Here is a 27,732-nt window from a genome sequence, read left to right as displayed (position 1 = left end):
TCGTCTGACGAAGACATCTTCTCGTATGGTCGACGTAGGATAATGTTACGGGTGTTGCCGTAATCTGTCGATGATTTAGACTTTTCGATATTGTTCATCAATCATCATCACATCAATAGTATATCAACATAATATCAATTAAAGTTTTTGAAAGCGTGGTGAAATGTATAATGTGTCGGAACAATTTTTATAGAAATATCTGGTTTCCTTCCATCGGCCATTCTTTTTGCAAAGCACACATTCTATTGTTGGATGAGATCTTTCTCTGCGGCTTTTATTTTTGTATATCAGATCTTCTACATCGACTATAATTTCACTCTCCATTTCATACAAAATGAACAATAAAAACTCTAATTGTGTAAAATATGGAGTATTTTATATTTATCATTTTTAAGCACCTTTCAGCAACGATGACATGTTTTAAAGATTTCTTTTTTTTAATAAAACACTTCGTATCAATACTAAAGATACACGAGAAAAAATCATATTGGTAAGTAGACTGCGGAAATTCATGCAAAATAAAAATGATTTACATCGATTGTGGGAAGCAGGAATAACATAAAAATTGATTTCATCCCTTGTTACATTAAAAGCAACATTCTTGTATTTTTTAAATCTTTTACTGTTTTATATTTCACACAATCAATTTATTCATAAATGCATAAAGATCCGCAGTCTAATGATGAGATATCCCGTCCACAGCGCCGTTTCTTCGACATCGTGGAAGTACGTCCTTCAACCGCGTTGTTTTGTCGCCCGCACAATATATGTAATTGCTACTGTCCCTGTTAAATATCAACGGAAGTCGTGTTATCAGCGTACTGTCATCGAGTGGATGTGAACGGGCGCGTTGACTTCTCGCGGCAAGTGCGAGGCAAACGGTGCTCGATGGCTCGTCACGTTTCTCTTGGACTGCATGGCGTGTAGACTCGCGTGTCGATTACGCGCGTTTAACCTGTTCGCGAGTGTTGAGGGTGGCCGGGTTACCGGTGAACCTGTTCGTGCATACCACCATACAATGGCAGTATGCGCCGCATCCTCCGCGGCAACCTGTTTCGCCGTGGACGATCGGTTTCACGCTGAGAGCTCTGTCAAAACCTGTCGATGTATGCGCCTCGAGGAAATCACGAGATAAATCTCGGCGAGCTCTCGACGCTCCGCGTGAATTTCCGTGCGGGTTCGTGGCACGCCGAGTTGCCCAGAATATTTTCGTTTCTCGATATTAAGGAGGTAGACTCGTTTCTAAGATTGTAAGGGTGCGGGATGCGGCTTCTCATTTCTCGATAATGCAAGGATGGGGTTCTTCAGAAGTTAAAAGCGCTAAATAAAAGATCAATCTAGATCACGATCGCCGTCAAAAGTCCTATTTTTACGTTTACAAGGCGTAATTTGCATTATTCAGCAGCATGTAGCTGTCGCAGCTTTATGAAAATAGCTACATACGCAGCTGTATGCTTCCGAATAATGTAAATTAAGCCTCGCTAACGTAAAAATAGAACTTTTGAGGGCGATTGCGGCCCAGATTGATCTTTTATCTAGCGCTTTTGACTGAAGAAGAACCCCTACTTTGCATCGACCGGCGATCTCGTGCGCCTCTTCTTCGTACACATGATTCGCACGGGCGTTGAACCGGTGCGACGCCACGACCAAAAGGCGCATTGCCTAACTTCTTCCCGCTCCTTCTAGAAATTAGTATCTCCTACCTGGAAAGTTATACTAGTATAAACTCTTTTGTTGGTCAACGAACTCTCACATCTAACGATTATATTTCATTTCTCTGTTCAGGTTCGTCCGGGTTATACGGGATCAGCAAAAGCATGAGGAACAGCGGTCTCTTCCCATCAACATTCAACGTTGCAGCGAAGGCAGACGTCTTCGTGAATGCAACTTGCGGCGAAGATGGTCCAGAAACATTTTGCAAACCGTCCGAGTCCTCAAGATGTGCGGTCTGCGACGCTAGGAGTCCCGATCCTGGCAAGAGGCACAACATCAGCAACATTCTGGACTCCAATACTGGGAAATGGTGGCAGAGTCCGACCTTGGCGAATGGAGAACAGTACGAGTTCATCACCGTCATCTTGGACCTTAAACAGGTCAGACTGAGAATTTGATTCACCAAAAAATTCATTGACCTCTGTTCAACACCTGAAAGTCGTTTTCGAAATTGTTGATGGTACCAAAGAGTATGTCAGTTTCTTATTGCATCGCGTAGCTAATGAAGAAACACGTTCAGATGTTTACTATGAACTGAGGGTGGAGAAAAATTGATCGGGCCATGGGAAAGTGGTAGGAGGCGTGTCATTCCTCTCCGAAAAATCGTAAAGTCGCCTTTTTCCCGGTCGTTACTTATGTTTCGCGCGGCGGCGGGCCTCGGTCCGCTTTGGATTTATGTGGTCCGGGTCTTGCGGGCCCGAGAAAGGGGGTCAGAGAAAAGTGGGGGGGCCGTGGCGGTGGCATTGATTACGCGAAACACGAGAAACGGAGACGGACGACGGGTACGGGAGCGCTCTCTCGCAGACCGAGAATGGGTACTTTCGGGTCTGCTTTCTCAGAATTTCACGTGCTTCAAGCTGGAGTATACCTGCCGCGGACACACGGCAAATTGCGAGCGGCACGGCGACCCGCGAAAACGTTTTAACGAGCATCGAGCAGCGCGGCCCTTTTTCTAAAGGATCGGTAATAAGGACGCGGGAGTTGGAAAGAGCCCGCCCCCGGCAGACTTTTCCGTTGATTCTGCCCTCCTACTTTTTAATCGGCTTAGTTAGCGGTTGTCGGCAGACTTTTTCTCCTCTTTCTACCGTTTAATTAGACGCCGCAACGGGTCGTATTGTTGTCAACGGATTGCGAGAGTATAACACGGTACATACATGTGTATTAGGTGTGTAAAAAAGTTTTCGTCTTTTCCGATGATTCGTCCGTAATGATTAGACTGCGGATGCTTATGAAATTTTTTATTTCTGTAGGTAGCTTTTAAGGAAGTGGAACCAAATAGTTATTATTAGACTGCAAAATTGAGTAGATGAAATTCAAAATTGTTAAAAAATTGAAGATGTCAATATATGATTTCTCCTCTTTTAAAATCATTAAGGAAAGAAATAACATTCAATTTAGTTTCTATTTCTTGCAATCTATGTAGACAATTTTTATTTTGCATAAAAATCCGCAGTCAAGTTATTATCAATGGCAATGGCCTTAGCAGATACAAAATGAACGAAAATTGTATCGAATTCTATTAAATTGCGTATTCTGATATTTTTCGAAAATTTTCGTACGCCATCGATGCATAATGATAAAGATAATTTATAATTGCAAAATGGTTACAATTTTCTGCCTTTTTGTGGAAATTTTTAGAAGAAAGCATTTGATCGAATTTCATTAAGAATTCCGAAAGAATATTAGAGGCATTGAAATTAAAATATTACACACAAAATTCTAGAAACGTTCCTAATTCTTGTTCATACAACTGTGAAGTTACAAAGTACTGGTATTATTAAAGCGAAATGAATTGATCCAGCTGAGTTCACGAGTATTCGCAATGATCACGAGGTTGTCCGAACACATAATTGCGACGATAATACGCGAATGAATCGACGAGCGAGTTCCGGTCGGTGTATAATGTATAATGGATATGTTGAGATAAACGAAATCTTTGTGTGCAATTAGGGGAGATGAGTGTGGGTCGAAGACTCGGTCCCTAACTGGATACTGATTGCTAATCCCCCAAAGAGATACCTCCGGCGAATCATCGCGGTACACAGGATCGCCTGCGCAAGATGATTTCCTCATAATAATTAATTAAGAAGTCTTAAAGAAAGCTTTCATTACGAAATTTAAGGAGGCGTTGTTATTAATGGTTTCTCCGAACAATAATTACGTTATTACGTTATTACTGAATAGTTGCCGGGCTAATTGGTCGAATATTACCGTCAAAATAATTGGGAGTTGAACAAAATTGTTGGAAATCATTCGAGCATTCTGACTCATCTTTCAGAAACTAATTATGTTTTCAATAGACTTTTGATATTTAGAAAATGTTCTCGGAGAGGCAATATTTTGTGTCATCAATTATTTTGTGAGAATCTATTCGATGCTGACGCAGTGTGTTACACAATATTTACTACATAAATAAGGGTATCGTATTTTATTCGACTAAGAAGATTCGCGATATGGAATTTTACATGTAGTCTGGCCCTCTGCAGCATACGCCACAATTCATCGAGTCACTCTTAAATAAAGGTCTACAAGTATCGGGACTGATTATGCTAATCGACGGATAAGCAAACCGCGGCGGACATATTTATGATCCTCGTTAGCGTTCATTGCGTTTATTAATTTTACGAGCAGCCAACGTTGTTCGTAATTGTTTCTCTCGTCCCTCGAGCCCCCATAAAATCCTGTGGTATTGTTGTTGTATTACTTTGACGTTGCAATTATCGTTCGCCGTATTAATTTGAAGATATGGATGAGGCAAACATACACAGTGGCTACAAATCTTTTAAACAAAGCCGAAATAAAAGAATTACCATTTCTTATTTCAAATAATTTTTATGGAATTGTTTCTCCCGTTCTTCGAGCCCCCATAAAATCGTGTGGAATTGTTGTTGTACTACTTTCCGTTGCAATTATCGTGCGCCATATTAATCGGGAGATATAAATGAGGCAAATATATACACGGTGGCTACAAATATTTGAAGCAAAGCTAAAATATAAAAGGATTACGATTTCTTGTTTCAAATAATTTTTATACGATTGTATGAGTTGAATAAACTGAATAGTGGACTTTATGGTAAATCGCCAGCATGAGTCAAGATGTTCGGTTATTAAGCGAGTGACACATTTCAGGCTGAAAAATGAACGACAGTTGCCTTACCGAGCTTTCGGTAACCATTTGTATCCGTCTAGTAATTGTGCAACGCGTTTCTACTTGTCGGCGATACACGTCGTAACGGAGGCAGTCCATCACCATGCCCATTTTCGGTAGGAACAAATTAATTTATTTCGTTGTGCGTGATTGCGTGGGCGGGCCAGCCACGGTCCCACCGTGTCTCGTCATGCCAATCAGTAGCGCAAACAGGAGTTAAATTTAAAATGAGCCAACGACTCGCGCGAAATCCATGGAATGCTCCTCTGCAGATGTGTTGAGGGGGGTAACACGTGTAACACGTTCGAAATAAGGCAATCTTTTTGAAAAGTCGAAGATATGTTTCTTCATTAGACTGTGAATTTTTATGCACCTTTTCTTAATCATTATATTGAGTTAAAAACAATGCCACAGTATTTTCAAATTTTTAAACTGTTTTTACTGTTCTCCGTTCGATCTACTAAATTTTGTCCTAAATGCATAAAATACGCAATATATATATATGTATGAGTTGCAAATAGACTGCGTAGTTTATGTATTCATAACGAAAACGAGCTGGTGCAACATAAAGTAGAACAAAGATTAAGAAAATTTTGCATAAAGATCCTCAGTCTAGTTATATAAATTAACAGACTTAAAAAAGTCTAGTAATAGTCCGAACAAAATCAATTAGGATACACACGATTATCCGCGAGCGAGAATAAAAGATGAGAAAGAAAGAAAGATGTAAAAGCATGAACGAGCACGTAGAAAATAAAGGAAGAAGGGCAAAAATACCGAGGAAGACGTAATATGCGAAAAAGGAGAAGAACCTAATTGGAGGTGTGAAAAAATAGTCGTCCACGAAACAAGGGTGAAATGCGAGAGCGGAAACGTCGGCGACCAGGTGAGAAGAGGAGGAGAGAGGAAGGTAGAAAGTATGTAAGAAAGAAGAAAGGCCACGAAGAAAAAAGGCTAATGAAAGGAAAGGTCCGTTGCGGTGTATGCTCGGAGAATCGTCCACACAGTCTACGTTGTGAAAAAGCCGAAGGATGATCGCGCAGCATGGTGGTACGTGAAGGTCCTGCACGGTGCTCTGTAATTATCGCCAGCGGCCGTGGGAATTGAATTACGAGGTAAATTCGTAACGTGCCAGGACGTGCACCGGTAAAAGTCAAAGAACCAGTGCCACCGGAGTCCGTTTCGATCAATCATCTGACACACTTTGATCACCGGATCGTTCAAGAGGTTCACATCGATGTGTACTTCTCGTTTCTCAACCCTCGTGTCAATGTCCAAAATAGTCCACGACGTTCAATAACATTTATTTTTCCGTTTCTTCGATTTTTAACCATTATGTAGTCAACGAAAATGTACAGATTATTTAAAATCTTTCTGTATTTAACATGTTTGCACAAATTCTCATTGTAAGACTATAAATTAATATATTGGCGAGTAAAAAATGGACAATCAGAGACATTTTGTAATATTTTTTAGAGGAATATTAACAAATTGTTGAAAGAAATACAATAAATGGGTATGCGCTGGACTACACAAGGGTTAATGTCGTCTTAACTTCTGGTTTTTGAAACTGTGTGGTCTACCAAGAACCTAATGAACATTTTTTAAAAATACAATCTTTTTAAAAGTTCCATTTCATGGGTCACCGTGTCTCCCCGAAGCTTCCAGGCTGGTTGATTTATGGTTGGCCCGTTCCCGGGCTCGATTTTCTCACATTTCGAGTCGTGGCGACCGGTCACGACGCGGTTTCGTAAGCCACCCTCCGACAGAACCTTTTAAAAAGCCCGCCTCGCGATCCACGAGAGAGAGGAAGCTCGAAGTGGGTGGTGCGCCACTTCCTGGGAACCCTCAAACTCTCCAGGTTATTACGGGGAGGGACGGTGGTTGTCAAAGAGGAATTTATGGCGCTTTCAAGCACGCTAATTGGACGGTTGTTCTCTGGAGACCGGTAAGTTCCCCGGGCCTCTTCGGGCCTCGATAATTCCCGAAGATCTGGACAAATCTTCGTGGAAGTTTCGAGGGTGCGTTGTGGGCTCGGATGTTTTTACTTCTCAGTCCCATCATTCACTGTTTTAGCTATTACTAGGAAATTTGAAAAATATGTTTCGTAGATTCCTGTCAGTTATTTATATGATGAAAACCTCATCGGAGTTGATCTAGACACGATGAGAAATGGTTTGGGCTAAAAACCAAAAATTGAGCAGTATTATAATTTTCACCAATTTTAGTTTTAAAAATTAAAGTTGGTTATTTATTTGTAGCCATAGGAATCTAATATGAGGACATTTTTTTTAAAATTTCAATAGTTGATGTTTCAAACGGACCCCATCGAGAGCTGCCATAACTTTTACAGTCTCCAGTTAACGTTCCTAGGAAAATACCATTTCCACCACTTTCAATTTTAAATTCAATCGAGAGTGGTTATTTATCTGTACCCATTGGAACCTAATATGAGGACATTTTTTTAAAAATTTCAATATTTGATGTTTCAAACGGACCCCATCGAGAGCTGCCATAACTTTTTCAGTCTCCAGTTAACGTTCCGAAGAAAATTTCAATTTGACCAGCTGTTAAACCGTCGAGATTTTTGGACATAACGGGGCTGGCAAGCAAAGGGCAGCAAAGGGGGGACCGAGAAGAAACGAACTATGGTCGTTTATGGAGGTGGCCTTATGTCGCGCCGCAGGTATACTGGAGCAGGTATTTACCTGTGCAGGTTGTACACGGTGCCTGCATACTTTCGGCTCCTCCGGCATTGAGCCGATCGCGCGTACAAGTATTCGCGGCGTGGTTCCTTAAGCAAAGAAACAGTATAAGAAAAAAGTGAACGACCCATGAACGCGATTCATGGTGGGAGCCCCCACGGATCCAGAGGGGGCCCTCGTTCCTTCCGAGATTCGAGTGCAAAGATCGATTCGGTGGTAGATCGCGACCGGGGGCCGTTCAAGCCCGAAGTAAACGTGAATCGATATTTTGAACCTTCCGATCGAGCTCTCCCACGAACATCATTCCAGAATTAATGGGGCAGGCCATAACAATAATGATAAGATCGTCGATTTTTGCACGAGTATGGCTTAGAAAAATTTCATAAAACGCAAAGCACGATATTCAATTAGCTTCGATAAAAGAAACTGTTCAATACCATTCTGCAAACGAAGTTACAGAAATTACATTTTCTTGGACTTACTAAATGTGTCAATTAATTACAACAACAATTAATACAATATTTGGAGGGTACTAGATCGCTTAATAATTTAATATTTTGATTATCCAAACACGATTATGCTTGGAAAAATTTCAAAAAACAGGAAGCAATATTCAATGGATTTTCGATAAAAGAAAATATTTTATACCATTCTCGAACCAAAGTTACAGAAATTACATTTTCTTGGACTTAATAAGTGTGTCAATTAATTACAACAACAATTAATACAATATTTGGAGGGTACTAGATCGCTTAATAATTTAATATTTTGATTATCCAAACACGATTATGGCTTAGAAAAATTTCAAAAAACAGGAAGCACAATGTTCAATGGATTTCGATAACAGAAAATATTTTATACCATTCCCGAAACAAAGATACAGAAATTACATTTTCTTGGACTTACTAATGTGACAATAAATTAAGGAATATTTGGAGGGTACACGAGATCGCTTAATAATTTAATATAATATTGTAATTGCTGGGTTGGTTAGCCAAACGATGCCAGCAAATAAGTTAATCTCCGTGAAGCGTGACGATTTGCATATTCAGGTTCGGGGAGTGCAACAGCAATAATAAATCGATATTTTGGTTGATACTGAGGGGGGCTTAATGACTGGCGGGCGGGGCGGATGCACATGAGAATTCCTGAGAAAGCAAATCGAGTCGTAAAATCGACGGTCCGGGACCACCCAAAGCTCGCGATGCCACGTTTCTTCGGACTTTCTTGGATGATGAAGGCGATTCCCCTCGGTAACGAGGCCTCCGCCGCGTCCCGGAACTGCTTTGAAACGCATCCGAAAGCCCGCGAGGTGCATCGACCGCTGCAATGCATCCCCCTTGCACCGCGCGTACAATACGTATAATAAATCAGGCGACGTCATGTTCGATAATTGTTCGGAAGCGTGAACGGCTCCTTAAAGTTTTTAGCTGAGGCCTGGCTGGATACTACAAGCTACAATGACGCTGGTGGTAATTTTTTCGTAGATTCACAGATGATTTACTAGATGAACAGATTCATAGATCTTTTTCGTAGGTTCTGTTTAAAACATGGACTGTGATCTATTTCTCTTTCTTGTTCTGGTAGTTGAACTTACTCTGATAGCGTATCTAGTACTTTAACGAAAAGATTTTTTGCAACAAAAATGCATTGGTATTAAATCAAGATTTTGGAGATAGAAAAGAATTTTTGGAACATGTCATTCTTTGGTGAAACACAGCAATATGATTTGTCATTTTAAATTGTTGCCTTGCTATTATTAAACGAATACATTCAGTCAAAATGTTACTTTTCTTTCTGCTCAAATATTTATTGACGACTTGTAGCTGAAGATGCATATTGTGCACGTTTAGTTGCATGAATAATGTGTACTGGGTATACACAATTTGCGAATGTAACGCACAAGACATACACAATTCGCGAATTTCTTGGGAATCTGAATTAAGGAAAGCGACAGCTGCCGAGGGTACTTGAGTCAAATGACTCGAGTGCAATGGATTAAATTTGGATATTCTCGGAATATGGCAACGGTTAAATGGAAATTAAGATGTTGAAACAAAGCTCGTTAAAAGCTGAACGCATTTAGAAATCATTTTTAATGAAGCTAATTTTAATGATCATTTTATGCTTAATGCGTTTCTTGGAAATAACCTATCACAGTTTATCCAACTACCTTTGAAAATAGTTTGACTGCTCTTATTGACAAACAGCAATTCTCTCTTGAACATCTGCTAATTGAATCACATTTCACATTGAGGTACAATGTCACTGAACGTCGTAGCGGCGTATTGTGAGTATTGACATAGAAGTTAAGCGAGGTCCACAAGAATCGCGCCGCGTCTGAAACTCGTCTGCAGAAAATGAACGAGCGGACACCGCGCGGTCTGCCACAGGGATTCCTCGTCCTGGTCTTCTGCCAACCTGATCTTGGCTTGGACCTCGTTTCGTGCTCGACACGATTGCTAAAACTGATTCGCGTCCGTGCGTCAACCGTGGCCGTCGGACTTGGTGTGCGCCTAACTGGAGGTCCTGGTCGCTGTGCTGGTGGAATTAGTCTGGAACTGAGACGACTAGGAAGTGCACGATCCGATATACACTTCCGTCGAACTGGCCACCGAATTCTGGCTCCCACTTAGCACTATCAATCTTCCACATTTCGCTCGTTATGTCATCTTCTTTGAACCGGAGTTCAACCCTCTCGTCGCGGAACAATTTTCCTCAACCCCTCGCGCTGTAATATCCACTCGGACGTGTCAGCTAGTGGAAAATTCAATTTTCCGTCCCTTCGAAGAGGTTTCGGCCCGTCAAAGAAATCATCCCCTACGGCGAATCAACGTCAAAATTCTATTATGGCTCGTAGCTTCTGAAACGTTGTTACTACTACTGCGGAACGGAAAATCGAAAGCGAACATGGCAGATGTGAAAAGCATTCGTGATAATTGGTTTTCGTTTATTATTGTACATATAGTAATTGTTCTTAAAATTCCATCCTTCTGTGACTATTAGGTTGGAGGGAAAGTTCTGTCGCATTTGAAATGGGAACGTAATTTTGCTTGTAAATGAAAAACACATGTTGCTAGTGAGTCATTGGCAAACAGGAATTGACAAATTATCTGAAATTATATCATTGACAGGGTGTCTCAGCTGAAAGAAGGCCACCTAAATATCTACTTTATTTTTAATGTCACAAAAAATATTTATGGCATAAGTAATTGAAATGGTATCGAAAGATGAATATCATAGAAGAACAATTTCTTTTGTCCGGTCATTTTTTTCATATTTTTCTCAAGGTCATCGTTATTTTTTTATCGGGAAAACTACTTCTTTTTTATTCCATCTTAAAGCGGCTGAAAAAATACATTCGAATATGCTTACGTCATTAAAACAAGATGGAATAAAAAAAAGTTTTCCCGATAAAAAATAACGATGACTTTAAAAAAACTATTAAAAAATAACCGGACGAAAAAATTGTTCTTCTATGATATTCCTCCTTCGATACCATTTCAATTACTTATGCCATAAATATTTTTTGTGACATTAAAAATAAAGGAGATATTTAGGTAGCCTCTCCTTCAGCAGAGACACCCTGTATATTAAATATATATTTTTATAAATTGATTCAAATGTTTTCTTTAAAATACGACAGAACTTTCTAAACATGGGTGTAGAATAAATTAATAAGTCCCCTGAAAATTGTCAAGTTTGAATTGAACTGTGAAAAAAAAATGGTGTAACAAGGGGTTAATAGACTTTCTAATGTTACAACATTTTTTACGATCACGGTCCCCAAAATACGAACTTCCCAGACCAAGAAATAACTTTCGAGGAAGCAAATGGGGGGCAGTCGATGTCTCGCCAGCCTCCAGGAACCGTCGCGTCGGCCTGGCAAACTTTCTTGCTGCTGCTACTTCGTGCACGGTGCACCCCATTTACGGTCCTCGCCAGATAGCACACAATGCCAATTTATTAGTGGTGCCCCTTAGCCTCTCCGGTAAACGGGGACTTACGGTCTCCCATTGCACCCATAAAGGGACGAACGACACCTTCGTCCGTGAGAAACGCGTCGGAACGGTCACTTTGTCCACCTTGCAACTTTCCAGAACCTACGGTTTCTATTGTTTCGTAGAAAACAGTGACATATGAATTGCTACTTTCCCCAGTTCTAGCAGCGATTTCTTTTCTAGCATTTTTACTAGAATTGATTGAAAATATAGAATTTCAAATGCTGCACTAGGATGGACCATAGTAATTCTTGCATGTTTAGGGCTGGTAAAAAGAGTGTAGGATGACCAACCATCAAGGGCTGTGTCATTGTTGACAGTGAGACACCAGGAATGACGTACCTGCGTTAGTCATCCTGGATGAAACATCTTCAGGGTAGTCATCTGTTCGTACCTACGGTATAGAGGGTGTCTCATTTAACTCTGCTATCCGTATTAACTTTGTTATTCAGCAATTTCCCATTGCAGTTGCCCTTGAGCGACCTTGAATTACCTTCATATATGATAGATATTCGTCTTGAAACGCTCTATCAAAATGTAAATAAAAAATTTCGGCGCAACGATTGTCGTTCATAATTGTTATCGGATCGCCGATTATGTATGGGTTACTGGTTACACGGTTTATTTTGATAGGACGTGATATCGGGGGCTACCATGTTTCGATCCGCTGGACGCGTACGCGCGTGTACACCCGTGAAACAACCGGACTTAGGGCGGTGTCGTGTTACCAAATAGAAGGTGGACGTATTAATTGCAAGATGGATTTAAGGTAACACGAGACGACATAATCCGATTATGAGGCTCATGTCGGCTGGACGTCAGATTCGACGACGACGGCAAGGATTTCTGCTCGAATATGTATAGGGTTACGAGATCTTGCGGTGTGCTATATCGTTACCAGTCGTCGTTTCCCTCTTATTCGATGTATCGCAGTTTATAATCCCCGTCGATTTGGTTACGGTTGCATCAACAGTTGCATTCGTTAATTACAAGACAGCGGATTTTATGCATTTATGAGAAAATTGAGTGGGTGTAATTTAAAACAGTAAAAATATTAGAAGAATTTTTAAGTACTATTAAAAGTACTGTAGGATCCGACATATTAGTAGGAACGGGTTCTCTCTCTCTTTCGCAAGGAATAGGAATTGGGATTTCTCTCTGAACAAAGAATATATTTTCGAATTAGATTCATACATCGAAAGTTTTCGTATCATTTACAATAAACCTTTGAAGAAGGTTAGCAACAAAAAATTAAAATAATTTTGCTAATAAAAGGTTTTCCCATCAGGCGTCCGGTTTATCTCAACCGTACTCTCCTTCTGGGAAAACGATGACGACTCGGATTCACTCGGTGTCCTCTGTAAGCTCGGCGGCCGGCCTTCATGGCCGTCCTCTCCAAGACGTACAGAGTAACCTGGTGATCCTACTTCCAGGCGGCCAGGAAGCTACCCTGTTCTTTCCTCTCGGCGGGCGGCCGTCCTCTCCCATTTATCCAGAGAGGCGTCCAGGTGCAACCCCTGTCCTCTCCTGAGCTGCCGGGCGTCCGATAGCATTGCTTCGTACTCTCCCTAACCTATGTGCGGCCGTGGTCTTACCTCGTCCTCTCCCAGAGGCGCAGCAAAAGTGATTTCTCCGCGATCGTCTACCGGTATTTATACCAATCGTTGCTAACCCTTGTTAGGGCGTTGTTAGAGATTTTAGAAGTTTCTCAAACATGCGAACATTTTCTTCATCTAAGGGTAGTGCCAAGGCGGATTGGCGCCCCTGGGGTTGTCTCGTTCCTCGTCGCGTTACTATTATTCCAACCTATTAGACATATTGAGAAAGAAAATGAATTTTTATATCACTACAGTTTGGTACAATTCAGGTACGAAATTTTTATTTTTCATAAACATCCGCTGTCTATTAATTACTTATACATTATATTCACAATTTATCCATACAATTATTTAATGCTTCAATGGTTTAACGATTCTGTAATTTCATAATTTAAGGGTTGAAGAATTTAATCAATGTAAATCAATGATTGATTCGAACAGTGTTGATTGAATCTAATTAATGAGTAATTTAATGATTCTATAACTTCATGACTGAAGAGTCTCGTAATGAATTAATTGTTTAGTAATGAAAAAGAGGAAAATCTAGAAAGAGTTTAGCTAGATGTCCAGGGGTTGTGTTTTGCACAGAAGGAAACGATGTTACTCGAAGCTCGTTCCCCGAACCCGTACAATGAAGAAGAGAAGAAGCAAAGGGCGGCGGAGGAACTAGAGAGCCTTGTATCGTAAACAGATCTCACGTCGCGTTGTTATCCGCGACAGGATCTTAAGGAGCAACACCTTCGCTCGTAAAGCATGTACCTGCGCGGCGCGGAACGCGTGTCCACCCGGTCTCACGTGAACGTTTCACTGCTTCACGCGTGTTGCCAACAATAAGTGCCGTACAATCGTTTACCACCGCTACTATTTGTACCGGCTTGTAACGAGGCGGCCGGCCAAAGGATTCCTTCCCAGATCGCAATCCTTTCGGTTCAAAATATGTAGTAATATTTCAAAATAGTAATTCTTCTCTGCATTGTGGATTGACCCTACTGGTTTTTCATCGAATGGCAAAGATGAACTTTCCTTGGAAATCTGAATCGCTACAGAATTATTGCTGCAACCCGATATGTACAATGATACGAACATTTCGCTTGGCATGCACGGAAATGTTCATGTCGTCCGTAAGTAGTTCGACATGCGAGTTTCTGAAATAAAATACTCCTAAGCGCACTGTTCAACTTTCCAGTGCAAAAGGTTAAGCGTACCCCGAGATCGAGAATTATCACCGATGAAGTAACTGTGATTCTTGCTTTCCGTACCGACGAGAGAATGTTGCGCACAGTTTGAACATTTCCCGAAAGTCTTGTACAATTTTTAGCTTTTGCTAAATACTGCTAAATACTAAATACTGCTACGTACAATTCGCATCAAGTTGAATTATTGAATATCAGAGAGAATTATAAAGTTGAATTGAATTTCTTAAATATCAAATTTATCAATTTGAATTTCTTGAATATCAGAGAGAATTACGAAGTTGAATTGAATTTCGTGAATATCAGAATTATCAAGTTGAATTGTGTTTTCTTGAATATCAGATTTATCAATTTTAATTTCATGAATGTCAGAGAGAATTATCAAGTTGAATTGAATTTCATGAATATCAGAATTATCAAGTTGAATTGTGTTTTCTTGAATATCAGATTTATGAATTTGAATTTCTTGAATATCAGAGAGAATTATCAAGTTGAATTGAATTTCATGAATATCAGAATTATCAAGTTGAATTGAGTTTCTTGAATATCAGATTTGTCAATTTGAATTTCTTGAGTATCAGAGAAAATTATCAAGTTGAATGGAATTTCTTGAATATCAGAATTATCAAGTTGAATTGAGTTCCTTGAATATCAGTTGAATTGAATTTCTCGGATAATAAGGTTATTAAAAATATGAATTTTATATATAAAAGAATTACCAAATCATTGAACCATTAAACATAAGAGAGTAGAAGATTTTTATAAGTTTCCCAAGTGGCTTAACAACATAGAATTTACCTGTGACACAAATCTGAATATATTCGAAGAATTCTAATCTCTAACCAGTGATATTAGTAAATACTCTTCCGTATCGAAGTATGTACAGTTAGAGAAATTCTGACGACTCAATCCGTTTCTGCGCATTATTGAATAAATACAGGGGGGTGCAGATTCACTGGTTTCCTTTATTCGTTTTTGCGGGAGGCTTGCAATTTCATCGGTAGCGTACAAAGGAAGATAAACTGCCGCATCATTCCGGCCATTCATTCGTTTTAGATGCTTTCGGTATTTTTGTTTTCTGCTCGTGCTTGTCCGCTCGCTCACTCGCTCGCTCGCGCGCGCGGATGATATAACGCTAAAGTAAATTGCACACTCTATTCTCGGTGTAGGCCACATACTGCTCGTACAAACACAACGAAACGCTATTTTCCGACGGCACGAGCACGTCCGTGGCAAGCTACAGACGGAATGAGCAAAAAATCCGGTGATAATGCACCGGTAATTCTCAGCCGGAGGAATCGCGGAGAGTATAGCCGGACCTTGCAACTGCAATTGCATCCCTCCCGCGATATTAATTATTCGAGCGGAGCAGAAATCCTGGTTCGTTTACCTTTTTCAATCCGCCGCTTTGAAATCGTGCTTAACACATCCGGTATCTCTGTTGTACTCGTTAAATTAATTCTCAGGCATAATGGTCACGACTGTTGTTACAACAAGCGAAGAAAATGATTTTGTTAAGCATTTCTTTATCGACCATTTTTTGTTGAGCCTCGACACGTAACTTCTCGACGTCTTCTTAGACAATGCGTTTTAAATTATCCCCAAAGAAATGCAAATGGTACAATTTTTGGAAATATCGCATATTCAGGAGGATCTCGCAAATTAATTATTTATGTGGAAATTCTGCTTTAGAAAGATCTAGCAATGAAGATCTTGTACCGGGAAGACCACGAAGCGCGATCATCTTCAAATTTTTTTAGCTGAAATAACATGATTCTTAATAACCTTCTTTTCCAAACTTGTAAGGGCCACCTCCACCCTTTCATTTTTTGTAGGTGAACGTACAGTTTTTTTACAACCATCTTCTAGGAAAATGTATTTATTCTCCATCTAAACCAAAGATACATTTTAAGAATATGGCGTCCACTTACCAAAGGTATGTGTGACCTAGCGTTATCATGATGGAACACGTGAAAAATTAATGGAGTTGGTAAGTGATGTCACGTCCACCCACATAGCCCGGATATTGCACCAACAAATTACCATTTATTTCGAAGTTTACAAAACTCTTTGAATGGTAAAACATTCACTAATGATGACGACCTGAAATCTAAGAGAAATATGGCAAAAGATCATCGAACAAAATGCAAAATATTTTATTGATTAATAGACTGCTTATCTTTATGCAAAATAAAAATGTTTTGTATTGATTGTGCAAAGCAGCAATAATATAAATATTTATTTGATCCCTTAACGACTTTGTTACACTAAAAACAACATTACAGCATTCTTGAATTTTTAAAATCTTTTCCCGTTTTAGATTTCACCCAAGCAATTGCTTCTTAAATGCATGAAGATCCGCAGTGTATTGATTAAAGTTCATTGCCTGAATAAGAAAATTGGGTTTATTTAATTTAAAATAAAAATGACTTTCTTGCCAACCCAATAGACACACGCGAGCGGCTTGAAAGACAGCCGTGCCTAGCGAGTTTCTTGCGGTGACAGTAAACAAGCATCAATGTTGACGAGGAAATCGCTAGCCAGCCTCGAGGACCGTAAGTCCGAAGCGGAATCAGGTTGCAAAACGTCAGAATTGACCCCGATTCGCACGCGAATTGCCAAAGCACGGCTCATCGTCGACCCGTGGCATGTCGCCGGTCCGGTCATTACCGACTTTCTTCGTCCGGCGAGGTTCTACTATAAAGCGATTTCTGTCATTCGATGCTAATACCGACCGCATCCTTACAAGGCTGTGGATAGCGTCCAAGCTCGGAAGGAGAGGCGACTAGTCGTCGTCGTCGTCGCTCGAGCGATCGTGGATCGTGGGATCGTTCTGCTGGATCGCGATCGCTCGCGCGCTTCACGTGATCGACTCTGTTACCAGAACTCCGTCGATGTTCCTGTTGCACTGGCAAAAAAATCATGCCCCTCTCGGATGCTCTCAGCGAGATCGAGCGTGACTTTTGCGGCTGAGACCACTTTTCATTTTTCCACGAAGTCGTCCCGCGTCCGACGAGAACGCGACTCTTTTTTTCTCGAGCCGAGAACCGTGCTGGGACCTCGAACAGCCAAAAAGGTCTCGATTCTTTTTATAGAATTCTGAAGAAGTCGATCAAAATCCTCTAACTCGCCTCCTCGTTTCCTCGTGCGAGAGAAACCAGTTTGTTCGTCTGTGGAAAGCGAGTGGAAAACTGTCCAAAGTCGAATCAGTACTTAAATCAGGATTTTCCATCAAGTGATTCAAAAAATTATGCGGATTTTTTGGTTTAAACAATTCGTGCATCTTGTCTCATTGTTCTAGTCGGTTACATGTAGTAACCTTCCCTGTTTCCGATCAGTTTGGAATTGTATGAAGATCTCGTCTTAAATTTTGTATCAGACGGAGCAGAAAATTATGCGGATTTTTCGTTAAAAAGAAAAATCTAGTCGGTTACAAATAGTAAGTTTCGCGAATTGTATGAAGTTCTCTTGAACAATAATTTTGTGATATCTTTGCGAATAAATCTGAAAATTTGTAAAGATCCTCAGCATCGATTTTTAAAAAATCTTCGGACTCTTTATAAATATCTAGGAAGCGTTAAAATCGCTATTAAAAATTTAATTTTGTAAAAACCTTGCGAATAAATCTGAAAATTCGTAAAGATCCTCAGCTCGGATCTTTGAAAAATCCTCGATCTTGTTGTGAACATCTGAGAAGCGTGAAAATCGCTATTAAAAATTTAATTTTGTGTTTACTAATTTCGTGAAATCCTTGCGAATAAATCTGAAAATTCGTAAAGATCCCCGGGCCAGATTTTTGAAAAATCCTCAGTCTCGATCGTTGTAAATATTTGTGAAGCGTTAGAATTGCTATTAAAAATGTTCGATCCCTCAAGAATCGCGAAATACACGTGGACATTTTCACGGTGGGAATGATTCACTGTAAGAAGGTGTTGAAAGCGAAACCAGCTTTCCAAAAAGGATGCTGAAACGATGAGATATTAGAAAGCGAAGGGTTGATCGTTCCCTGCCTCCTAGACGTGACGGAAGAAAGCTCGCAGCGGATTTATTTACAAAAAGGCACCGAGGAACGAGAGAAAGTAGAAGCAGCAGGACGAGCAAACGTTCCAAAGGCTAAATATTTATACTGGCTGCACGTGTTCATCTGCTTCGACGCGCTACCAACTACCAGCGTTGCGTGCCTCGTCATGGGGTAGGTCGTGTAGATGCAAAGAGTATACTCGAAAGTCAAGGTTGACGTTTTCAAGTTACAAGGGTATTGGTCTTTCCTGCTGTGGCTGCCAGCGATTTTAATATCACAAATATTTACTTGATTGCTTACACGATGCGTCTAAAAATACATTTCGGAACACGTTCGGGTTTATTCGAATACTAGATTTTCAAATTATACATTCGTGAGTCACCGAAATATGCAAAATAAAAATTATGTGCCACGTACTATGTCATTAAAATTGCAAGACAGGAGCTAGACACGTGTTTATTCTTTTTTTAAATGATTTTAATCAACTGAAGATCAGCTTAAATTTCCGCTTCATTAAACTAATCGTCAGAAAATATTGCAATACAAATGGCATTCTGTTATCTTTCAGTGTTTTGCCACAACTACCTAATTTATCTAATTCCGCCATATCACCCTAAATTTGTCAAGCTCCGATGAGAAATAAAATGGTTCGGCAAACCCGCAAGAAAGTATGAAAAATGTAGCTCGAACCGGTCTTCTCGGTTCAAGGGGCACCGCGTTTATCCCGAATAGGGTTGTCTCGTGCAAATAGTGGGCTCGATGGGATGACCCTGCAAGAAAACACGTCGAGGGCCATACTTGACGCGACCTTTCTCCATCGTAATAACACCAGGACTCGGTGCAATCCAGTCGATAGAGATTGCACGTTTAGATCCTTCCGCGGCAGCCACGCCAACTTCCAAAATAAGTAAATCGAACGCAATCGGCCATCAAATCCTAAAAGCACTTAACCCTATTAAAACCTGCAGTTACCCATTAAAAATTATTTACGATTATACAATGGGTGTACAAAGTATTCGTACAGGCGTACATAAACCATTTAAAAATCCTTTACTTTTTCCTTGCAATTGCGACTGATAACAATTTAAAAGAAAAATTATTTACACATTAGCTAGTAAACTAATCCTTCTAACGTCTCAAAAAAAGTCAAGCTGTTGGGTCCAATTCTGAAAAAATTATTCGTTCTTAAAAGATGTATGAATACTTTGTACACCCACTGTAATCTTGCAATTCTTTAACCCTTAGCAATCGAGTGGTTGCTGTACCATTATTCAAAATATTGTTTACATTATTAATTAACATTTAAGTATCGTATGAGCTACTATGTCACTTCCATATTCAGGAAGAAATATTTCATTTTCGAGTTAAAATAGCTCCGAGTGCAAAGCGCTAAAATACGGCCTGTAAAAAATTCAAGTACGAAATAAATCAATTCCGAGGATCGCGAATTAATTGGTTCGCCTAATACTCGGCTGTCTCGCGCGACACTGAATAAATAATTTAAAGAGGACAGGATAGGTTCCGGTGGTTGGTTTACACGGCGAGAAATTTGAATAAACAAGAGAAAGGAAGGCTGGCCGGTTGTTTAAATAATTTGTCGGAAGCAGCGGTAGCGCGGAGCGACTACCGAGGACGTCACCGCTGTCAACCGAGTCGACAGGCGTCACGGTGTTTCGTCGGATGAACAAGAAGAAGATGGGAGTCCCTGGTTCTTCTCGTCGTCGGGGCCCGTCTTTGCCCGTTGTCGTTGTCCTCGTTGTGTCGTCGTTACGCCGGCATTGTGCGGCCAGACCGACGCCCACTTTCGGACCATAAAGACAGATCGCATGTCCGCGATACCAGCGGGGTCCGTTTCCTTCTAAGGACTTCGCCCGGAACAAGCTCGATCCGAGTCCCGAGGAAGCGGGCTTCAATTATCCGATCCTTTTGCTACGTCGATAGCCGTGTGCCCATGTAGATACGCCACCCGATTCCTCTAACTAGCCGAAACATCGTCGAGAGCACCCTTGTTAATGCCGAGGACCTCCGACGCCCGCCATTTTCAACCACGCGGCTCACTAAAATCTTTTCGACTTTTCTACGGATCGAACGGATCGGTTCAACGAACTCTGCATTTCCATTATTTCGCTCTTGTTGTTGTTGTGTTGAGAAGCTAAAAGTCGATGAAATGGTATCGTTGAAATTCTCGAATTAATCCTTATATTTCACTTTATAATAATATATTTTATTATAATTATTTTATATTATTTGCGAAAGATTTTTAAATAGAAAATCAAAATGTTCTGCATCGATTGTGAGAAGCAGAAGTAAAAGGACAATTGATTTCCCCCCTCAATGACTTTGTTACATTGAAAACTGTTTTATATCTCACCCAACCAATTTTTTCAAGATTTTCAAATGGAATGTCATAATTAGATCTTTATGCAAAATAAAAATGTTCTGCACTGATTGTGGGAGGCAGTAATAAAATAAAAATGGATTTCATCCCTTAATGACTTTGTTACATTATAACAACATTACCATATTTTTAAATTTTTTAAATCCTTTACTGTTTTATATATTTCACCCAACTAAAATTTCTTCATAAATGTAGTAACCTAATGAGTAATAATCACAATGAGACACAGCTAATATAATAATATAAACGTGGTACATACTCTGAAAACTTCAACATAAAGTCGGAAATTTTGCGCTTCGGGATTTTATTTAAATTCGAGTTCGCAATCAAAAATTCTGAGATAATTCACTGTGGTGTGTGCTATTGGGTAGAATGTTCAGGAATTATTTCCGAATTTTTTGTGGAGCGTAACAGAAGAAATAGAGCATAATTCATGAAACCGTGTTCACCCTATAACTGCCCTTGTGGTAGGGGTACCGACTTGAAAATTGTCATAGAGAGTTTTCTTTCGGAGTCCTATCGAATTGTTCAACTTGAAATTGAAACAAGCGATTCCAAGTGAAGACGTCATTATCTGATTAGCTGGGATGGCGAGTCGAATGGTTCGCCAATCCTCCCGCAATGCGTTTTATGCACGGCTGGAATAATTAATTATCAGACCGGAAATCCCCGGGACTCCGCGGGATATCCGACAAACTGTGGAGTATCTATGAGCTATAACCGCGGGGTATCTCGGAGCTCTATCTTCCTTTTCGTCATTACATACTGAAACGAGCGAACTGTAGGAACACCGTAGGCGTTCCTCTGTGTGCGCCATCAGTGATACCTAGACAACGGGGAAATATTGCAGTAGAGCGGCACACACGAAGAAGAATCGCGTTTGGTGAATTATGATGATGTCTGTCGTATTTCATGGCTCTATAAACAGCGTAGGCACCGCGAAATCATTGTCCCTTAACCTTTGAACTGTTACGAGCGACTTCGCTCGGAAGGCAACACTCGTTGCAAAGAAGATTTCATGGTGTAGATATTTTCTCTACAAATTGTACACAATTACACGCGATCGGGACCCTTCCTGCTGGATCTCGGGGTGCTGTACGACGCCAGAAGGCGGCCGCGGTCTTTACGGCGAACAGAATCGTCCACTTCCACCGTTTCGAAACTCCGAATGTCTCAGAGTTTCCTGCATCAAAACTATACTTTAAAGTTGCACGTGTGCCACTGCAAGTTTAGACAATTTCACAATATTTTAATAACTACTTTAACAAAGCTGTAAATAAAAGTTGTGAAAAAAATTAGCAGAATATGGTAGTTATTATTAGATTGCGGATCTTTATGCAATTATGGCTTCTAAAAATTTTCAAAAAATGCTAGAAAATATGACAGAATTTAGTACAATTTTAATTTATTTGAGATCTAAAAAGGCTACTACATATGTCCACGGAAAATACGATTCTATTTTATTCCAGTTTCTTAAAATTCATCTACAAAAATTTAAAATTGCATAAACATCCGCAGTCTAACTATTATTTTACATATTTTTATTTGATATGCATTAAGGTTATTTAAGGACAGTTGAAATTTGTGTTTTACAAGCGGAATAATTTGACGAACTGTGTGTTCCTATTGTGTTCTGTATTAACGTGCTTTGGGAATTTCGTTTCCAGGTTTACCAAGTGGAGTACGTGATAGTGAAAGCAGCTAATTCACCGAGACCAGCCGCGTGGATTTTGGAAAAGTCTGTTGACGGTGAAAATTTCCAACCATGGCAGTATTATGCTCCCAGCGACGAAGAATGTTGGACGCGATATTCTGCGCCGCCTGTTTCCGGGAAACCCATCTACATCGGTGACGACGAAGTCATTTGCACCAGTCTCTATTCAAAACAGACACCTATGGAAAACGGAGAGGTATCGATCGTGCCATCCTCAAAATTCTCAATACCTTGCGCTTCTATCACAAAAATCGAAGGCGCGTGTCAATAGTCCATTAAAATTAAATTTTCATCTACCTGTTTTAGAAAACTTCTTTATTTTTCATTACTTTTTTGTGTTGGACTTTCACCCACTTTTATGTGACATTTTTCTGAATAAAATATGTAAAAATATATGAAAAATTTAACGAATGCATTAAAATTGAATTTTCTTACCTTTCAGTTTGGATAAATTAAAAACAATTAATACACGCATAAAAACCAAAAATGTTGATTGAACTACGCATAAAATATTCCTATAAAAAGTCACATATTTTTAGAAAATTTCAAGTTATCAGAAATAGATAAAAATTGAATGTTCATCACTCTACCTTTGCAAATTATATTTACTTTCAGTAAAATCCGTATTTTTCGAATTTCCGTATATTCTTGTTAACACTTTTACTAAGCTGTACTTGTATACGCCGCACAGTAATGATTAGTTTGCGAGCTGTCGCGAAACATGCAGGACAATCGATCATCGTCGATTCTCGTTAGAGAGTAACGGTTATCATTTACATTTCCGGCGAAAATCCGTCGCGCGAAAACGGCTGTTTCTTCGATTTATCTTGGTGGTCGTTCGAAACGAGATCATTAATTATCGTTCGGTCTGCGCGGACGGTTCGTATATAGTAATTACATGATTGGATGATTAGCTGGCCGATGGAGAATGCGTTGAGAGGAGTCTCGATGGAAACTAGTCCTCCGAGGCATTTCCGGTAAACTGAAGGCTCGTTATCTCACCTATCGTTTCCTAGGTTTCAAAGAATACGAACGTGTCGACGCGACGTGAGAATCGATGAAACATTTCATCCTTTCTGCCAAGAAAATATCATAGTATTAACTTTGCTACCATCATATCATGCATGTACGATGGTCACCATGATTAGTTTTTATTTAGAAGAAAATGTAATCAATCTTATACACGTTATTTAAAATTGGAACGCATGATTATCGTGCCCTCGTATTCTAATGATTTGATCACACACATAGTAGGAATACGCAAGGCGACATTTCACCTGGAGGAAGATGGCGAACAGTAACTAGGTGAAAAAAATTCGTCGGTCACGAAATGTAGGAGTGTAGGTGTGTACACTCCGAAACCCATGTAATTGTTCCGTATTAGGAGCCGCGTATTGCCATTTAAGTATGGGACTCGGTTTCGAGTCATTCGCGCAGCGCTATCCGCGAATGATTTATTCCTTCGGGCTCGTGTTTAACGTTCCTGTGAATTTACTGCCGCGGGCGAACCTTTGAAATCGTCACCATTAATTGCTGATATTGCGCCAGCTATTCACCTCGTCCGACGAACACGGTAAAACCAGCATTAAACCTAAATATTGTATAACACTGTAGGGTAACTGTGCCGATCATGTGCACAACAGTCCTTTGGTTTTATTATTTTTTCCTTTTAAGAAGAATGCTTTTTCAAACCCTCAGATTAGAAAAATATCATCTCATTGACTTGTACAAATTTATTCAGGGCAAAATATTAATTTCTATGTACAGTGACTGCCACTAATATTCGGACACTTTTAAAAAGACCATAACTTTTTTAATAATGAACTTATTTTTTTTATTTTAGATTATTTTGCAGGATATTTCATATATAGTGGCCCACAAAAGTGTGTTTTTTTTAAAGAATAACTTTTTTATAATTGTACCAAACGACCTGATGTTTTGTAAGCAATTAGAAGCATTGGTTTACTAAATGATGTTATTCGAAACCCGCTTGAAACAAAATTTGCCACCGAACAGACAAACAAACAAACAAGAAAGCGAGCTAATAAAAACGTGGTAAAAAACACACTTTACTCGAAATTTTTATTGAAATAAAATTTTTGCCCACAACTCTGGATCTTATAATCTGATTCGCAGTCGGTACAAATACTTTCGCAGATGTCCTCGAGAAGCAGAATACCCCCTTAAGAAATTGTTCCCACCACGGGCAGTTCCCTCGTTAGCGTGCCGTAGAGTCAACCCCGAATGAACCTCGTCCTTTCATTTCGGTCGCGTTGTTTGGCTACGATGTTATTGTTCGAGGTCTTTAAAGGGGCCAGAAAAATGGGCGAGCGTCCCGGTGGGGGTAAATTAGCGGATTTCTCGGAAGAGCGGCGGATAATTAGAGCTTATGGCGACGCAGAGAAGCGCACTCGGGATCGGCTTTGTGTAAACTGGAAGGTGGATGAGACGAGAAGCAGGACGGAACGATTTCTGGTCGGAGGCTGCCGAGAGAGAGGGAACGAATCGATGATACAAAAACGGCGATCCCTACATTCCGGCCATGTATGGAGTAGGCTAACCTTATATGGGGCTCTCACGTACGCACCTCCTATGGGGGGTTTTGCCGGGTTTACGCGTCTGCACGCGGGTAGAACTTGCCCGGAAAAAAATCGGAAATCGACCAGCCGCGTGCGTCACCGCAGGAAATGTCCTCACAGCTTTATCCGATCTGATTATGCGAAAAGTGTATTTGTCCCCTTCGTACACCCTTTGCTCTCGGTTTTGATAGAATAATTGAAAACAAACGAAAAGTATTAAGTTGATACTGAAAAAATCAATTGCGAAAGCACCGGACAGAGAAACAGGCAAACAGACAGACAGACAAGAAAGCGAGCTAATGAAAACGTGGTAATCTATATAAATAAAAATCAAATGCTGTTCGTTGGTAAGCGCATCACTTGAAAACGGCTAGACCGATTTGGCTAATTCTTTTTTTAAAATTGGAAAAGTATCACGGAAAAATGGAAAATTCGGGAAAAACTAAAAGTGCATTAGACTCATATTTCAATACAACAAAAAAACGAACGCCGTAGCTTTTAATCAATATTTCAATAGAAATTTACATTATTGACGTCTGTTTGCATTATCGACATTATAAACATTCGTCAGTTAGTTAATTTCGATTACAATTTATTTCGGCGAGCGAGCTACAGAACAACCCTGCGAGCAACAAGCGAGCAACCTGCGAGCAACAACTCCCCTCTAGTAATTTATAATTTGCTCAAACAATGTTCCGTAATGATATAAAAACAATGTAACATTTACGTAATGTAAGCTACATATAACAATATTGTACTTGCTAAATAAACCAATCGGTTTAAAGCAATAATAAATAAATAAATTAGATTAGGATAGATTAGGAAGTATACCTTAGAAGTATTATGCAGTATATACACGTAACAAAAATGTGAAATAAATTGCAGAATATTGCATTTTAATATCTCTCCTCGTTTTACCAGGAAAAAGATCCAGATGTATGTGTGTACGAACGATGGTTTTAAATTAGGTTTCTGATGTTACGTTGCAGATCCATACGCATCTGGTGAACGGCAGACCTGGTGCTCTGAATCACAGCACGACCCTTCAGGAATTCACGAAGGCTAAATACGTGCGGTTACGACTTCAGGGTCTCCGACGTAGTGGAGAAGCGACCGTGGACAAGAGACGGGCCTTCTACTCGATCAAAGAGATTAACATCGGTGGAAGGTGTTTATGCTCTGGACATGCGGCACGGTGTCGCTATAGTGTGCAACACGGGGTGAGTCCCAGTCATTTTTTCCCTGGCGCATAAACTTTTCATTAAGCTACGTATCTTTGTCATCGCAGCGTTCGTGGTCCAATATTTTCAAAATTCTTAGGTCGAACTTAAGTTAATAACTTAATCTAACCTAGTGTATCTGCATCTGCATATTTATATCTCTAAAGTTTCTAGCAATTTTTCTTTTATTACTTGTCTCCGCTGATCTACTCTTGATTTAATAATAAACTCACAATCAGTATTTTATTTGATCTTGGTTAGCCAAGATTAAAAATTCTTAAATCGAACTTAATTTAATAACTTAATCTAACCTACTGTATCTGCATCTGCATATTTTTATATTTGCCATATCTCTAAAGTCCCTAGCAAATTTTCTTTTATTAATTGTCCCCTCTGATCTACTCTTGATTTAACAATAAACTCACAATCAGCAGTTTATTTGATTAGTATTTTATTTACGCTTGTGTCATGTATTTTATTTACGCAATTAAAAATATTCAACTGTATGATTTTCAATTAGAATGTGTACGATAACGTAGTTGAATAGTTCAGTGTCAATCACAGAAGTAATGATCAACGGCGTCGAAAAAGTGAACGGTAGCCGAATCTCTTGTTCGAATTCACCTAACTAAAGTTAGATTTCACGAATACCTCGGATTCGGGGGGACCGACTTTGGAGGCAAGAAATAAATCTGTCGAAAGTGCTATAAACTTGTCAGACCTTTGTCTGCCAACGCTGCTAATAGCAGGACCGCTCTGTGTTTCGCAGTCTCCTTCGCAACGGCCTTCCTTAGATGGTAGAGTCACTAATGGCCGAATGTTTATAGAAATTTCGATTTTTATAGACTAGCTGCCGACCCTTCTCAAAACCATTTTTGTTCAGTGCTGTCTTACTCCATCATCAAAATTTCTAACCGCGGTTGCACATTTTTTCATCTTCACCCTCAATTGTTAAGATGGGGTTCCACAGACACAATAAGAATTTTTAGCCATTTGAGTAACATTATTTGGCTTATGAAGCTCTGTTTTCATGACAATGTTAAAAAGTTTCTATCGATTTAATAATTGGTGAACCCCGGAATAAATAATGACAGTGTAGAATTAATAGAATTAACATTAATGCGTTGGAAGGTTTTTCTGAAACGAAGATTGCAACAGAACCCGCTTTGTTATTGAAATAAAATCTGTCGGTCGATGTAGGAAAGGATTCATTCGTTTTGGTTGATGTCATATCGACGCAACGACGACGAGAGAAGGAATCCTGAATGCCATTAACATCCATAAATGGACGTTCTCGAAGTCGAGGTCTAGCATAGACGAACAATCGTGATATTTTAATGTCTTCGAATCTGTGACCGAGACTCTCGATTCTTGCGAAACTCTTGACTATTGCACGTCAGTCGCACCTGCATGCTGTGCCATTTCACTTGTAATCGAATTGG

At 39.8% G+C, this 27,732-nt stretch overlaps 1 protein-coding gene across 2 annotated transcripts in view; it reads left to right on the top strand.

Annotated features, from left to right (window-relative positions):
• Wb (wing blister) overlaps nucleotides 1-27,732 on the top strand; it is a 148,837-nt gene that overhangs the window by 27,063 nt on the left and 94,042 nt on the right. For both annotated transcript variants that reach the window (XM_076423592.1, XM_076423591.1), the window contains exons 3-5: nucleotides 1,786-2,093; nucleotides 22,445-22,687; nucleotides 26,060-26,290. In XM_076423592.1, the coding sequence (XP_076279707.1) occupies nucleotides 1,786-2,093; nucleotides 22,445-22,687; nucleotides 26,060-26,290 (782 nt within the window). The remainder of the gene's footprint in view (nucleotides 1-1,785; nucleotides 2,094-22,444; nucleotides 22,688-26,059; nucleotides 26,291-27,732) is intronic.

This window comes from Lasioglossum baleicum, chromosome 5, assembly GCF_051020765.1.
Source record: "Lasioglossum baleicum chromosome 5, iyLasBale1, whole genome shotgun sequence".
Classification (NCBI taxonomy): Eukaryota; Metazoa; Arthropoda; class Insecta; order Hymenoptera; family Halictidae; genus Lasioglossum; species Lasioglossum baleicum.
Note: the sequence above shows the minus strand (reverse complement) of the source record. Positions and strands in the feature narration are given on the sequence as shown.